The following is a 16,149-nucleotide window of genomic DNA, read 5'->3' as shown; positions in this document are numbered from 1 at the left end:
GACTCTTATAATCCATTTTTATGAAAATGACTTTGCTCCAGTTACTGCTAAACTAATACTGATACAAAGTCACTGGCTTGGTGGTAATTATTCTTGTTGAGCTGTTGCTTTAATTGTATTCATTTTTTGGACAAGGACAGTGGGGTATTCACTAAGCTCAGACTTGATGTACATGTGTTTCTACGTGGGTGGTTGTCTGTGCATGTGTGGGTGTTGTGTGTTTGTCCTTCAGTTTCCAGAATACATTTTTGACTTACCTACTACAGGCTTGTAAAATAAGTAAAAAAAATGTACTGAAATACAATTTCTGTCAAAAACTTTACACACTTTAAACAGTTTTTTGTAGCAGACAAAGAAAGACAGCAAGGACAAATGTTTTCACTTATGACACTTTCTGATCCATTGGAAATTCCAATTATTCTATTCACCATTACAGAGTACGGTGCCTTCAATTTGTGTATCAGCTTAAAATGCCTGAAAGAATTGGAACTGTTCTGTTAAGCATTAAAACGTAATTGCGCAACATGGGTACTCTCCGAAGTCAAATATTGACTATCAGTCAGGTCATATAGGTTATTATAGGTACTATGATTACTGTAAGGTGATTACAAATAACTAATAATACCAGTATCTCACAATCAACAGGAGATGAAAATATTTAACAGGGAAGTGATTGAGTGAGTGCAGACTCATGCTGCTGCTGTTTGTTTGTTCTGTTTGTTTTGCAGGATGGTTACTCGCAGTATCACTTTGTGGGCTCTGCCTCAACGATAGAGCGAGACAGACAGAGGCCCTACTCCTCCTCACGAACTCCCTCTGTGTCTCCCGTCAGGACGTCCCCAAATAACCGCTCCGGTGAGGAACACGACACCTAACATACACATCGTATAGATTTGATTCACTTTTTTGTACCTTGCTTGTACCTTGTACCTTAACCAGTTTCAGTTTAAGACCTTCCTTTAAGACTAAGGACAGGTTTGTCAGGTACGCTTTTCCTTCACAGACACTTTTATGTTTAGAGTTAAGGTAGAATTCGAAAGTAAATTTGGGCTTGTGTGATCTCACAGGGACAGAAATCTGAGGTCTCGAGAAGTTCAGATGCAGAAGCTCGGTCCAAAGCGGGCAGAGACTTCAAATGACAAAGCTAGTGAAAAAGGGAGACCAGAGCTGATCAGACGTCTCCATGCTCAAACAGAAAAGTAGGCAAAGGCGGTTTGTGGGGGGGCCGCCATCCCTTCGAAGAACATTAAACTGTTTTATTATTAATTGTTCAGTTCTGATTTAGTCTCGCTTGAAATTTCAGTTCTTTGCATATATATTTTAATTAGCATAGCATAAACACTGCAAGTCGTGAAAAACAACTGTGCCTAAAGGTTTTAAAAAAACAAAATCGAATAATCTAATCATTTTGTGTGTTGACTCCTAAAAATGAAATGTTGTGGGTTTTAAAAGCAGTTACATGCCAGTGGCCACGGCCGTTTTTATGCTGAGATAAGCTAATGGCCTGAATTGGGTTTAGTCTTTCCGTCCTACATACATGTACGCACAGGAATGTGTGCAAATTTATGGGAGATATGAGGACGACTGGGAGCTACAGAAGACACATGGACTCTAATGAGCAATAATTCAAACATTAGCCAGTAGCATCAACATTTACCAGTCAATCAGTCTTTGCACTGGAGCTAATAGCTGTTAGCATCAGCGCTCACCACCCACAGGCTAACGCTGTAAAGCATAATTATGGTTAGTCTGTAGCTCGAGCCCACTGGCCTTCATGCTTCGCAAAGGGCACATTAGCATTAGCTGTTAGCATCAGTAGGAGAAGAGCCTTCAGCTGTGCTTTCTCCACACCGGGCTTAGAAAGCTGATGAGGCAGAAAAGTACTTTTTCTTCCTCTCGGCTTAGAGAGGTCTTCAAGGACCCTGCTCAGAGAGAGAAGACAGAGAGAGGGAGAAAGAGAGAGGAGGAGAGAAAAGATGGATTTGTGTATGTGTGTGGATGAAGAGGAAGAGAAGGAGGGATGAGATAAACAGAGAAGGAGATAAAGAGAAAGGGGAAGGAGGCTAGAGGAAATAGGGATTGAGGGATGATTACTGTAGTGAGGAGGATGCGAGGATGTATGAGGATTTGACTTTGGCCAGTGACATTGGAAATAAGGGGTTCTGACGTAGTGCGTAGAGAAATTATTGGATGTCTGTAGTACAGTGGAGGAGGTCAGGGGTAAAATGGACATTGGCTAGAAATGACCACCATGTTTAGATACAAAAGGAGAAAGAGAGAGAGAGAGAGAGACGTTTGCATCTGGGTCCTTAGCACACTTAGTCTGCTCTCATACCCAATGGTTTTTATCCAGGTCCCCAGAGTATCTACATTATTACTTGTAGTGATGCGTCTGTCTTTGGGGGTGTCTGGGACAGGTTTAAGCATCCATCTAATGGTGCTACAGAGGTGTTAGTGGATAAAAATTAAATATCAAAAGTGTGTTAACGTTCTCTTTTCTTTTTTTTTCTTTTTTTGTTTTACTATGTCTTTGCACCATCACGTGCCTATTTATAGACTTCTGTGTGTGTGTGTGCTTATAACAATGTCTTGCTAAAAGCCAGAAAAGGATTGGAGACAAACAAAAGGTTAAATTTATCCTTTGCTTTTAACATCAAACACTAGATTGGATTTTTTTTAAAAAAACAGTCCTTTTCAAGGCACTCCAAAATATCACTTTAAAAGCCTTTTTTCTATTTGGCTTATTATATTTCTAAGTGTTTTGCCCCGCTGCTATTATCATGGTACAGGAGAACAGCCAAAGAGAACAAAGGCCTTTCACTAATTTTTCCAGTCTCTTTTTTTATCCAGAAACATGGGAAATGTTTCTGCTTATGCAACTGAGAGTAGCGCTTTCTATTTACTGTGCATAGCATGTGCGTGGTGGGTATTCACACACATACAGGAGTGTGTATTAATGAACATGTGATTCTACGTCCTACACTAATCTGCAATTCTCAAAGTTAGATTGAACAGGTTCAAAGAGCTTATTTTATAGAATGTCCTTCACTTCTGAGGGTATACTGTAAAAATATGCTGCGTGTATGGTGGGCAGTTACAGGAATGTTTAGCTAAGCAGACTGAAGAGGCTGATACACAGGTAGGCAGGATTCTGGCAATTCAGATTAAAGAGAAGAGGGAATGAGTAAGCACTTCAAGTATGCTATAAGGGGAAAGATGTTAAATGTAAAAGACAGAGGGGGAGATTGGGACTTTGCATTTAGAGTATGTATGCTGGGTCTGTCCTTGTGAGCTTGTGTTTGGGTTCACTCTGGCATGTGTGCAGTGTTGTATTCATCCATTAGGTGTAAAATAGATCTGTTCTCAAAGCTTGAGAAAGTGACAGAAATGCACAAATTGTGAGGTTCGAACAAGTAAGATACACTAGAAATTCCAATAGAGTATAGTTTGATCTGCAGAGGCGTAACTAAAGTGTTTTATTTGTCATATATTGCAACAACTAATGCACAGGCGAGGCACAGGACAGCCTCTCTTTAACCTGTCAGCTACAATGCCTGTACACCACCTGCTGCTGATCAGTGTGTGGAAAGCAGAGGTGAAAGAAGCCATTAGGGAACTGCCTGGAGAGTCCAACTATAAAAAGTATTCACGCCCTTTAAAGTAACTCACGTAAATCATCACTGTTGCAGTCAGTTGGCTTTAATCACACAATAGGTTAAACAGAGATCACCTGAGAGCAGTGAATGTCTTGAAGGATTGGAGCATAAATACACCTGGATCTGAAAGGTCCAATTACTGGTGAAACAGTACGCCGGCCACAACTACACCATGAAGACATGGCAAGCACCTCAGCGAAAAGATTCCCTGCATCCATAATCATCAGCAAGCTCTTTAATGTCAATGACATTCTCAGTTAGAAAATGGGAGAGAACAGGGGAAGGCCTCAAATGTTATGTCGTCACAGCATCCCCAGTTGCTTTTCTATCAGTTTCATGTATCATATGAGTTTCAAACACACAATAAAGGGGGAAAAATGGGCATGCATTGTCTGAACTGAGAAACATATGGCAGACGTGAAATTTTATTTTCAAATGTTTCCAGAAACTGATATATGTGTGTGTATGCATTCCCAGAAGTCCTTTAACGTGCTGGAGGTGACCCTTTATGCTGACAGCCTAAATGAAGAATAATGACTGTGCACCTTGAAAGACCAAGACGTGCACACACACACGAATATGGCACATGGCTGTTTCGCGTTTATTGCTCATTATTCTGTGGGTGTGTGGGTGTGCATGCGTGCGTGTTTGCGTGTGCGTACGTGTCTGCATCCGCGTGTGCGTGTGTAGCGAGCGCTCCAGCCTCCCCCAGAGAGATGATGAGTCTGAAGGAACGCAAGATGGACTATGATTCCACGGCAACCAACGCTGGTTTCCATAGCAACAAAGGAGAGCACACATCCCGGAAGGATGGCATGGCAGGTGTGTGTGTGTGTGCATGTGTGTGTGTGTGTCATGGAGAGACAGAGAAGAATTAAATTATTCTGTTATATCCCCCACTTTATCTTTCTATCTCTTGTATTTCATTCCCTGCCTCCCCTCAACTTCACACTACTTTCCTTATGTTAGAGATACTTTGATTTTACTATCTTTCTTTTCTTGGTTTCTTTTATTCCTCTTTATTTTATTTATTGAAAACCAATTTCTTTCATTCTCTCTCTTCTTCTCTCTTATGCTTTTTTTTTCTTTAGAATTGTTCTCTTGAGAGACAATCAATATGTTAACCAGACCTCTCTGGACTTTAATTAGCTGATTTCTGACTGAGACAGTTGTGGAGTTTACCACGAGTTTTGTTATTCTGTGAATGATCAGGATTTTTTTAACAGTTGGAGTGCTAATAGTTATCTTTATTATTCATTTGTATGTTATCTTCCTGTTTTCTTTGTGTCTTCCGCACATCTAGTTCAAGTATCCTGTGGGACATCTACACTGTTCCGAAACTCCTACCTGACCGCCAGTGATGATATCAAGCAAAACCAGGTTAGTTAATGGCATGGATGGATTATCCAGCAGCCTTTCTCATGGTCTAAGAGGTCAAGGGTCCTGGGCCCCTAGACACAGAGAGGCAAAGGGGCCCAGGATTTTCTCACTAATCCATGGTCATTAAATATTAGTGCACTACCCCCTTTACATGTGTAATTGTACAGCCGTTGTACAGTCACACAGAAGGTTTCAGCAGTGCACGAGTGTTGTCAGGGCTCTCATAAATTAGCAACATATGCTGTGATGCCAAGGTGGTTATTAGGAGAGATCACAGCAGGATGGAAGAGGCGCTCAAACACACACACAAGCACACAAAGGAGTGAGAAAAGGCAACGTGCCCTCAGCTCAGTCAGCGGCAAATGGTCACACCTGAGACCACACCCATCTGGCAATTAAAATCTTTGCCACGGGTGATTGTGCTAATTATTAGCTTTTGTTTAATGACCGTGCTGGTGAACAGAGAGGGGTAACAGAAAAAATCATAGCCTTTGAATAAGAAGAATATACCTTAAAATTTTCTATATAAAACATAAACACAGACACCATACTACATGCATATACATTAATATGAATGGATTCATTGAAGTAAAAGGAGTGTGTTAGCAGAAGGGGGTTTTACACATTCCCATCCACACATCTACAAGAAAAGAGTTAATTCCCTCCTTCAGTACCTGCATGTAATAGAGAATTCACAGCATGATGCCCTTCCCAGCGGATTCCTATCTGAGCCTTTTTACCCATACTGCCTGCCTATCAAACCCTTCTCCCCCATGTGCTCACTCTCCACCTGCTACTTTCCCTCTGTATCTCTTCAATTCTACCTACCACCCCTTTTTTCACTTTGCTTCCACTTCCCATATTTCGCCTCACCCCCGTCTCCTTGTCTCTCTCCCTCACCTCCTACTTTCCTGCCCATGCCACAGCTCCCCCACCAGGCTCCAGTCCAGCCCTGTGTTGTGCCCCCCCAGCCACAGCAGGAGAGCCCGTCAGCAGCCGTGCTAAAAGACTACGACCTCTATCCTCCCCCTCCTTCCTTCCCCCAACCTCAGCCGTCACAGCCTCCACCTCACAGTCAGAGCCAGAGCTTCGATGAGACCTATTTCGAGGGACAGGGACCTCCACCTCCCCCGTCTCAGCCACAGCTACAGAACCAGGCACAGGCTCAGCCCCAACAGCCTCCCAGCTCCATTGGACCACCCCGAGACCCCCGAGAAGACCTCCGCATGCACCTGGGCCTCAAATCCACAGGAAACTACGTAGACTTCTACTCGGCCTCTCGGCCATACAGCGAACTGAACTATGAGACCAGCCACTACCCGGCCTCGCCTGACTCCTGGGTCTAGTCTAGTTAGACTATAATGATTGGGTGGGGTGGGGGGAGGGGGCAAGAGTGTGTGAAGGGGATTATTTTTGTAAGTGATCAACAGCAGACTAACACAAGGTGATAGGGAGTGGCATGTTGAAAAGTCTTGTAGCCATTGGCAGGAAATTAGTGTTCTCTAAATTAAGGGGGGAGACGGGGCTAGGTGGGGTTAAGAAGTAAAGTCAGGTCGAGTGATGAGAAGAGACTGTGCATGTGCATGCCGACATTTTCCTTTTTTCCAATTTTTTTATTTCTTTTTTCAAACCGCTTTATTTCTTCAAAGTCAGCTCCATTGCACCGGTGAGTGGATAAGGAGCAGGTGGGAGTAGGGATGAGAGAGGAGTGGGCAGGGGAGTGTAGAAAGAGAGAAAATGACCAGGTGGAGTCCACCAAGGTTTAGAGAGAAAGTGAGCGATGCAATCAAACAAATAATAATGGGAAGCAGATGAAGGAGAGCACTTATTTAATATGAGGAGGACGCGTCTTTGTCAAAGACAGAGATGGGAATAGAGAAGGGACAAAGATGGCATGAGGGTTGTTGAGGAGGTCAGGAAAAATAAAAGCACAGAGGAAGATGAAAGCACATCAGGCACAATGCAAGTAGTGGATGTTTACCGTTTCACCCAAGTGACAAACGTAGCACTGCTTTCATCCCCCCTTTTCTTGTTGCAGTGCCCTTGCTGCCTACAGAGGCTTCTGAATTTATTTAAGGAATGTCATCTTCAAGAGACTTCATTTTTTTTGTCCTCATTCTTTTACATCATTTTTTATTTGTACTTTTCTAAATTTTTACTTTAAAAAAAAAAGCATTTTTATTTTCTGTGTACAGTTCAAAGGTGAAATAGTGTGTATATTACACATGTTTTTGGTGGGGCCAAATATGTTTTTTTTTTTCCCATGACTACTGACTGAAATAAAAAAAAAAAAACTAAACAAAAAAACAAAACAACAAAAGTGAAATCTGAACACAAGAAGCAGAAAAGACAAGACGGATGTCAGTGGACACACTTTGTTTTCGCCCTTTTCCCAGCCAGAGAAGAAGTCCTGCAGTATTTGTGTTTTTCTCTCTCCATCAAGTGAATTTTGTTGTGGAAATGCTCAAACGTCAGCAAGCAGTTCAAGGCTGCCAGAGCATCAGATTGGCAGAGGCGCATCGCTCCCAAGTCCCCGTCGACAAAAGTGCTTTCTCACTGCCTACGGAATATATGTGTATGTTTAAAGCACATCCTCTGTCTTTGGAAAGGTTGTCTTTTCCTTTTGGTGAGCAAATATGTTTGACTTTGTCAACTTTCAGTGGTTTCTCGTCATCACTAAATAATGAATATAAACTGGTCTGTCCAGCAACCGCCACCATTGAAACTGTACATGCCAGTGTACAGTAGAGACACAGGGACAGAGAGAGACATGACATCGTGCCAAACTTTTGACACCTCGTGGACCAGTCCTAGAGGACTTTAACGGGACATTCTGTTGAAGTTAACAGACAATGACTGGACGACTCCCTCTGCTGTTTGTAACTTTTATTTTCCTGTGTTTTAATCAGATGAAGCCGTACTTATTGTTGGGGATTATGGGTAACATCTCTCTCTCATAGATGTACAGACCTGCCTCTCTGTGTTGGCTGAGCATGTGTATGTGTGGAAGTGTGTATGGATGTGTGTGCGCGTGTGTGTGTAGGTGTGTGTGTATGTGACAGCGTGTGTGGCCCGCGTGCGTACACGTAAACTTGAGCGAGCGTATCTATGCATGCATGTGTGTAGTAGTGTGTGTATGCCGCAGTTGTGTGTATGTGCGTGTGTTTTCCTGTATAAATCAGTGTCCAAACAAGGCATTCCTACCAACAGTTTGTCCAGTTTTACAACAAGAAAAACCAAGGAAAAAATCACTAGAATGAATTGTTGATATAGAATGACAAATCTATAAATATATGAATATAAATATATACATATCTATTATATATATATATAGAATTTTTATGTGCAGATGTCAGTATCACTAAATGCAACAAATGTTCACAGAGAAAAAAATGATTATGTGGTGTACAACAGGACTCTTGTTCACTTGACCTAAATGTTGAGACTGCTAATTGCCCCCTCTCCCTCCCCCCCCCTCCGACTTCTTTCACAATTGAGACAAAAGAGAAATCCCACCTGAAGATGCTCAGGCTCTGGTGCGAGTTGTGTGTTATTGTGTGTCCATGCTTCTTAGATGACCCTGATGAGAGAGGACCGTACTTGAACACAAGGAAAAATAAAAAGACTCTTTGCAATCAAACCCCATGGTCTTTGTCATTTTCTTATTTTAGCAGACGATGTTTTGGTCGGGGAGGTCCCGCTTTTTCTTTATCAAGCAACCAAAAGACAGTAAGCCTGTTACAACACACGTTTAACATGATGTGTTTGAGAAGTAATCTGACACACTTTGATATGGTTTACATTCATTCACATGCATGTGGTCCTTCTTTCAGTTTGTCTTTTGTGCAGTTTTCTCATCATAAAGAGTACTTTACCTTACAGCTGTATAATGCATTATGTGGCTCTGTAGGTGCTGTCTAGTCTCAACAGAAAGCCTGCATTAACAAATGGAGATGTGGAGTGGCATTCATCTGGTAGGGAGGAACCAGGCTGGTGTCACTGCAGAGTTTTGGCAGCTTGATTTTAACAATTATAGTTTAATCTGTTTCTTTCAAGCCCAAAATGTCATAGATAAAATTCATAGATAAGAAAAAAGTAAGAAATCATCGCTATTGCATTGGATTACCAACAGTGTCACTACACTGTGACTACATTTATTTTTACAAACAGTAGCTGCATTTTAAATGAGTTTTAGGGGAGTATTATAGGCTGTCGACTCCCTGAGTCCTTACATTTTCAGATTTTATATTGATTATTATCTTTCACACTGACATCAAAAAACATATTGAAAGGTCTTAACTCCTTTTTTGGATTTATGTTGCTCCCAAATGAAATATGTTGCTAACAGCATAGAAAAGTTGTTCCTTCAACAGTATATTCAGAATAGCACATTTGCAAAGCACCTGTTGGCTTCAATGTTGTTGTGCTGATGATTAACATACTAGAATTTCTTGGTGAAGCACAACCTGGTGCAGTGACTTGCTGTGGTCTTGTCATAAGGCTGTGTGTTGGGTGAATGGATACACTGATGTTCATCAATAACGTATTACTCACACTAGTTACTGTTACTGATATCAATCAATATCTTTCCCAGTAAGAACAAGAACGAGCATTATAAACATCTGAGGAACTAATATCACTGACTCTGTGACACTGAAGAAGTGTCACACAAAGAATTCCCTTGAGGATCTTTATTAAATATTCACGCAAGTGGCTGAGAAAACCCTGCAGCCAACAGCCACTGTGCTCCTCGGCTTCCCAGAGCTGCTTTTCATGCCTTGGTAATGTTGTCATTCAAGACATAACAATTCAGTTTTCAGGTTCCTGTCTGTTTGATGAAATCAGAGAAATCAACACATTCAGAGCACCGTCTGAATCAATTTGTTGTAGTGTCAAGTTATGTAAAAGCAGATTTTAGAGGGCGGTCTTCACAACTGCATGAAACCAAACACACCATACAACGACAACAACAGCATACAACGAGTGCAGAGGAGAGACAAGAGAAGGGAGAGGCAGAGACGAGGCTGAGAGATCCCCAAACAACTGATGGACCAGCACGGAGTCTGAGTGAAAGAGAGAACAGGAAGGAGAAAGTAGAGAAACGCAGAGAGAGAAAATGACACAAGTGTAACGTAGAAAAAAGACAACACATGAAAAAAACAATGCATTTATTTAGGCGGTTTTAAATCCCTCTTTATGTCTTAAATTGTATCCCCATTAGTACAAGTGTATTCTTCCAGGGGTCCTCTATAGACATCAGTGATCCAGTACAATGCAAACAGTGTCAAATAGCTATTATACAGACAATTTACCACTGTTGTCTCCCCTGGCTGACAAGCAACACTGTTAACATATTGATACCATCATCTGTTCACATGAAACATATCCGCTGGGGGCTTGACTGACAGGCGTGTGTGAACATGTTGTATGATTACGCTTTGGATATCGACCCCACTCACACTTACACTGATAACGACCCCTTTCAGATGCCACATCATTAATGTACACACACACACACACACATACACATAGATAGACAGATATAAACATGACAGAGGGGCTTCATTTGTCATTGCTGTTGCTCCAGAGTGACATCAGTGGGAGTGGTGTTTGTAAAGCCAGTGAATGGTCTCCCACACCCACCAGCTTCTATTGTCACGTTAATGACATCGAGCACATGCTATCAGAAATGACCATTTTGTATATTTCCCATCGTTTTGCTCCCTTACAACTTCTATCCCGTTCATCTGCGTATCCACCGAGCGAAATGAACGAGGCTGCAGTAGCAGCATTTGTTACAATCCATTGGAATTGATGTCTCCCTCTCCACCCTCCTTTTCTTTCCCTACCCCTTCTTCGATGCTGTCTAGGTTAGGCCTGTGAAATGTAGTGTTGGGTAATAACTCCATTGTGTTGATTATTAGCCTTCACAAAAGAGGCCAGCCTCCTCTGTCAGAGCACAGTCCCATAGTGGATGGCTGGTGTAACTTAATGTGGCATGAAAATAGCTCCTCAATTTTCCTATGCACAGCCTTTCTAGAAACCGCTCACTGTTTCACTCGCTCCCTCCTAACTTTCTTTCACTCTAACTCTCATCGAGGCCCATTCAGCCGTCGCACACCTCGGGCTGGACTCAGAGGCGTGCGTGCATGCGTGTGTGAACAGATGTACTGTATGGGCGCACAGGTGCATGTCAGCAGAGAGCTGGGAAGGATGTGTGAGGGTGGGGGAGGACACAAAATGAGATGTAATGGAAAAAGAAGGAGACAGAAAACGTAGCGGGGAGCAGGTGGAGGGTCTGTGATTTATAGATTTGAGCGTGAAATCAATTTTATGTTTAAGGAGTAGTGAGGCTGCACGAAGCTACTGTGTGCCACGGAAAGACCTTGAGAAATGAATGCTCTTATCTGAAAGGGAAGGGAAAAGAAGGATGGCCCTTCACGGAGACAGAAGATGGTAGGGTGAACAAGGGGGAGAAGGATGGAGAGGAAGGAGAAAGGAGGACAAAGAGGTTTTGAAAGTAATGCAGAAATTATAAGTCAACTACCAACAGAAGCAATGACGTGTGTGGCAGCAGCAGCAGCAGCTGTTGAGTCCAAGGATTTGAAAACTATTTTTTTGGATTCGTTTCTTGACTTGTGGAAAATGGTTAAAAACAAATATATATAAGAAATAAGGCAGCAAATCAATTTTCCATTTGCTAAGATAGGTCTGTAAGCAGTTGCTGCAACAGATGGCACCTGAAATTAGAGCCCTGACTGGGGACGAGCTAACATTTAAATCATACGGACTGCTCTATATAAAGGTTATTATACACTCTGAATACATCACAACTTAAAACATTTGTGAAATTTGCATATGCCATGAGACACTTCCTGACTATAGCAGGTGTGCAAAGTAAATCCAAAGTGATGAACATGCGGTCCTGACGTTCACAGGAGCTAAGTTTTACTCTGTAAAGCTGCTTTTTTTTTTTTTTTTTGGCCACTTGGGGGCAGTGGAAATTTGACACTTGAATTGTAACTTATTGGGTTTACCTAGCAAACATAGGGAGCTGGGTTTGTGACCACCTGATGAATGTAAGTCCAGTATTCACTTTACTTTCTTTCAGCTCTTTTACCAGTTTCTTAATTCACATAAGCATTTCTATCCATCCATTGTCCTGAGCATAAGTGTCACTGGGGTGCTGGAGCAAATCCCAGATACCATTGGACAAGAGGCAGGGTACACCTATAACAGGGCTGACAAACAGAGGCAGACAATCACTCACACCTATGGGCAACTGAACTGCATGCCTTTGGACTGTGGGAGGAAGCTGGAGTACCTGGAAGAAACCCACCCACATAAAGGGAGAACAAGCTCAATCACAAGGCACCCGCTGGCGGAGAATGGGCTCTGTGTCATATACTATGTCACCTTGCAGCATCCTAGAAAACAGCGTATATCCCAAATTCAACATTGTATTCAACCGAAATGGAGTCACACTACAATTAAATCTAAACTACTTAAATCTACATTATACGTTAATGATAAGGACATAAAATGATGTGCTGGATTTGTGATCTACAAAAAAAAAGTGTCTGCTGAACTTGAACTGTAACTGAGAAGCTGCACCAGGAGGTAAAGAGAAAGATGGAAAGTGATTGTAGAGGCTAAATTACAGTGGTCTAAGATGAGAAGGGATTGAAGAGACACTGTACAGCGCATGAGAAGGCAGAAGAACTGGCTTCTGCAGACAAACACGACTCTAGATCAGTCTTCCTAAATCCCCACTTATTTGAATCAAGTACACGTACTGCTCATTTCTCATTTCCCCTGCTGTCATAAATTCTGCCGCATCTACTGGTTGGCAAAAAAAGTGGCAGGAAGCCTCCCCATAGCGAGATGTTCACTGCTGTTTGACATGGGTGTTATCATGGTTCATTTACACCTGCGGGAAGCAGCAGGATGTTTCAATTTGATGCTTGCCAAGAATTCTTTCGCAGGGCAGTAAGACGGAGCACTGCTGATTAATATGGCTGAAGATAGCCACAGAAAAACAGCAGTGACGGAAAATCTTTCACGAATAGCTCAGGGAACAAAACTTCACAGTTATGAAGCGAATGCACAGTGAATGAGGACATTTAATGAGTGACTTTGTTATATGGTATCAAACAATATGATCCAACGCTGTAGTAATTACAGTAGCAGAATAAAACGCTAACTTTCAATATCCAAACAGAGATTTTGCCTGTTTTAGCCATTTCTAATATGAAAATATACATGTATTACCTAGACTTCTTCAAATTTGCTGGTGTTGTGTAGTTCATGGTAGCCTGCAGTAACAGCCATATGACAGTTGTGCATATGGTGTAGTGCAAGCTGTTCAAATGGGACAAATTAAAATGTTGACCTGATGATGGCAGTTATTTGAGACGCCAAAGGATACAATAGGGTCTGAAAGATATTTCAATAAAAATGGGATTGTTAAAATCATTATAGGCTACATCCTCTGAGATCCTGAATACTTGTACAAATTGACTAAATACGAGACATCCAGGGATGCTACATTAGATTAGCAATAATAGTTGTTGAAATATTCACATTGTTGGACTGCTCTAGGCATTGCCATCCCTAGAACATCCACTCCAGTTGCTATTATAGCTAAAAATCCAACCTTACCTAGGATACTGAAGCATGTACAAGTGTGCATGGTCAGCTGTCCAGTATGCACAACAGGACTTCCATTGTGTTGAACAGAATCCATCAAGAAACAACACTGTGGATGGAAATGAGTGGTCATCTCATCATCGTCTCTGTGGTGCCATCAAGTGCACCCAGTCCTGAGGCAGCTGCAGGAACTCCCTGGCTCAAAGTATCTGACTTTTCTGAGTGCTTGTAAGAACTATAAGCTTTCGATTCACAGTTTCCTAACTGAATTCGCCCTCAACTTTCTCGTGGAGGAGAATTAGAGCAAATGGAGTAAAGCTGTGGTGATCGATAAAGTGGCACATTATTGCAAATCAATCCGCTTGTTGCAGTTTTTCTTCTCTCTTTCCACTTTATTTCAGTTTGATGGTGGTTGACATGGACACATGCAAATAAGTTTACCCTCAAATAAATGGTTCTCTGTCAGTGACACGCACACACACCATAAGGTACCCAGTCAGGAATTGAATAATCAATGCTGCAGAGCAGAGCAGAAGCCATGGTTATTCTTATTCACACGCGAATGTGTGTGTGTGAGAGAGAAATGGACAGTATGTATGTGTTAGAGGCATGATTGCACGTGTGTGTGTGCATGTATATGTGAGCTTGAGTGTCTACACTCGTCAGTTTGAGCGAATTCACTCACCTGTGATGTCCTCATTCTGTCTCTCTGTAAGCCATCACTGAGAGTGCTTCTCTCAAAGGCCCAGGCAACACACACACACACACACACACACACACACAGAGTGATATCAGCCATGGGCAGGTGTTGAGTTCACTGATTTCTGAAGAGGATTTCACCTATGGCTGTTTGAATGTGTGCCATGTATTTTCACCCTAAGTAACGAATGCCCCCCTCCCTCTTTCTCTTTCATGTGTGTGTGTATGTGTGTGTGTGTGTGTGTGTGTGTGTACGCCAGAGAGAGTAAAAAAAGGCGAGGAGCAGCTAGAAGGGGGCAGGGCGACTGACAGAAAAAAGAAAGTGTATGAGACAGGAAAAATGAACTAAATGTGGTGCTCTGTGTATGTCTTTTGCTTCTGTGCCGTTTCTATTATGACTCTTCAGTTTTATTTTTTTTTCTGGGACATCGCAGGCCATGCTTTGCTGGAGTGACAGTGATGATGAATCCTGCAGGACACAAACACCCACACAAACAACAGGAGACATTTCTGCATTCTCCCATCTAGTGGCCATATATGTGCGCTCACTCACATGCATGTACGCAGTCACCTGATGGTCAGTGTCAGTGAATCTAATTTTTCAGTGACTAATTTAGAATTTGCATTTACAACAATAAATTAAAGAATCAAACCACCGCTGAAGTTTCCAAGAGTTCACAGAATATTTTGTTTGAGTGAATTTCCTAAAAATATAGATGATGGACTGGGCTGCAATTAAAATTTTGGAGGGGATTCATTATAACATCAGTAAAGAGGTGTGACACTGGTGTCTTTAACAATTTCCAAACTTATAAAGAACTACAATCGTGCTATAATAAATTAAGTTTTGTATAAAATTATTCCTTTCCTTGGACTTTCACTTTCAATCAGGCAGATATGATTTAAATACCAAGGTCAATCGCAGTAGTATTTTATCAAAGGGAGACAATCTAGGCCTTCTGGGACATCTCGGACATGATTTCCAACAGCACCACACTGAGGATTACTGTCAGTCATTGTGATAATATAGGAAGGTAGTAAGTGTCTTATTCTGAAATAATTCCTATGCTGCTTTGACCAATCCTAATCAATTAGTTTTAATAAATAAGTTAAAAATTTAATTAGACATCAGTATCTTCATCTTTTTACCAGCTGACTCCATCTTGACCGTTGAGTGAACTCCTGGCCTTTTGATTGGTTGTCAACAGCCCTCCTCAGGGACACCAACACCCTGGCAACAGATTGTTGAACTTTGAGGACAAACATGATGCTGGAATCACCTTTCCACTGTCAAAAGCTATTGCTCAGCAGTGTGTGTGTGTGTGTGTGTGTGTGTCAGAACTTCTGAGATTGGGGGTAACATTAGTTGCCATATAAAATATGCAACAAACAGGTCTGATTTCACCCATATTCTTAATATTTTCCTTGTGTTTTTTAATGAATATTCAAATTAAAAATGGTGTGTGGGTGTGTGGGGACTGTGAGTGCAGTGAACATCACTTCTTTTAATGGTCTGAGTGAAAAACACAGCTGCCACTTCACACTTCAAACCATTAGAGAATTGAAGATTGGCCTCCATGTATCACTGTGACCAAACGCACATGCGCGCGCGCGCACACACACACACACACACACACACACACACACACACACACACACAGCCCACTGCCAAAATATGAGCACAACTGATGTATGTATGTCGTCAGATTCATCACCTGTTAAACATAATGACTGGCAATTTTAAAAATCTAATTTTAACTTTCAT

General features: G+C 41.8%; 1 protein-coding gene across 3 annotated transcripts in view; it reads left to right on the top strand.

The window, feature by feature from the left end:
• ctnnd2a (catenin (cadherin-associated protein), delta 2a) overlaps window positions 1-6,382 on the top strand; it is a 215,703-nt gene extending 209,321 nt beyond the window's left edge. For 2 of the 3 annotated variants that reach the window (XM_026363544.1, XM_026363546.1), the window contains exons 23-26: window positions 729-855; window positions 4,347-4,478; window positions 4,960-5,036; window positions 5,963-6,382. In XM_026363544.1, the coding sequence (XP_026219329.1) occupies window positions 729-855; window positions 4,347-4,478; window positions 4,960-5,036; window positions 5,963-6,382 (756 nt within the window). The remainder of the gene's footprint in view (window positions 1-728; window positions 856-4,346; window positions 4,479-4,959; window positions 5,037-5,962) is intronic. The other variant, XM_026363547.1, reaches the window with a different exon arrangement.
• The last annotated feature ends 9,767 nt before the right edge of the window (window positions 6,383-16,149 follow it).

The sequence above is a fragment of the Anabas testudineus genome, chromosome 2 (genome assembly GCF_900324465.2).
Source record: "Anabas testudineus chromosome 2, fAnaTes1.2, whole genome shotgun sequence".
Lineage (NCBI taxonomy): Eukaryota > Metazoa > Chordata > Actinopteri > Anabantiformes > Anabantidae > Anabas > Anabas testudineus.
This window is presented reverse-complemented; position numbering and strand designations above follow the sequence as displayed.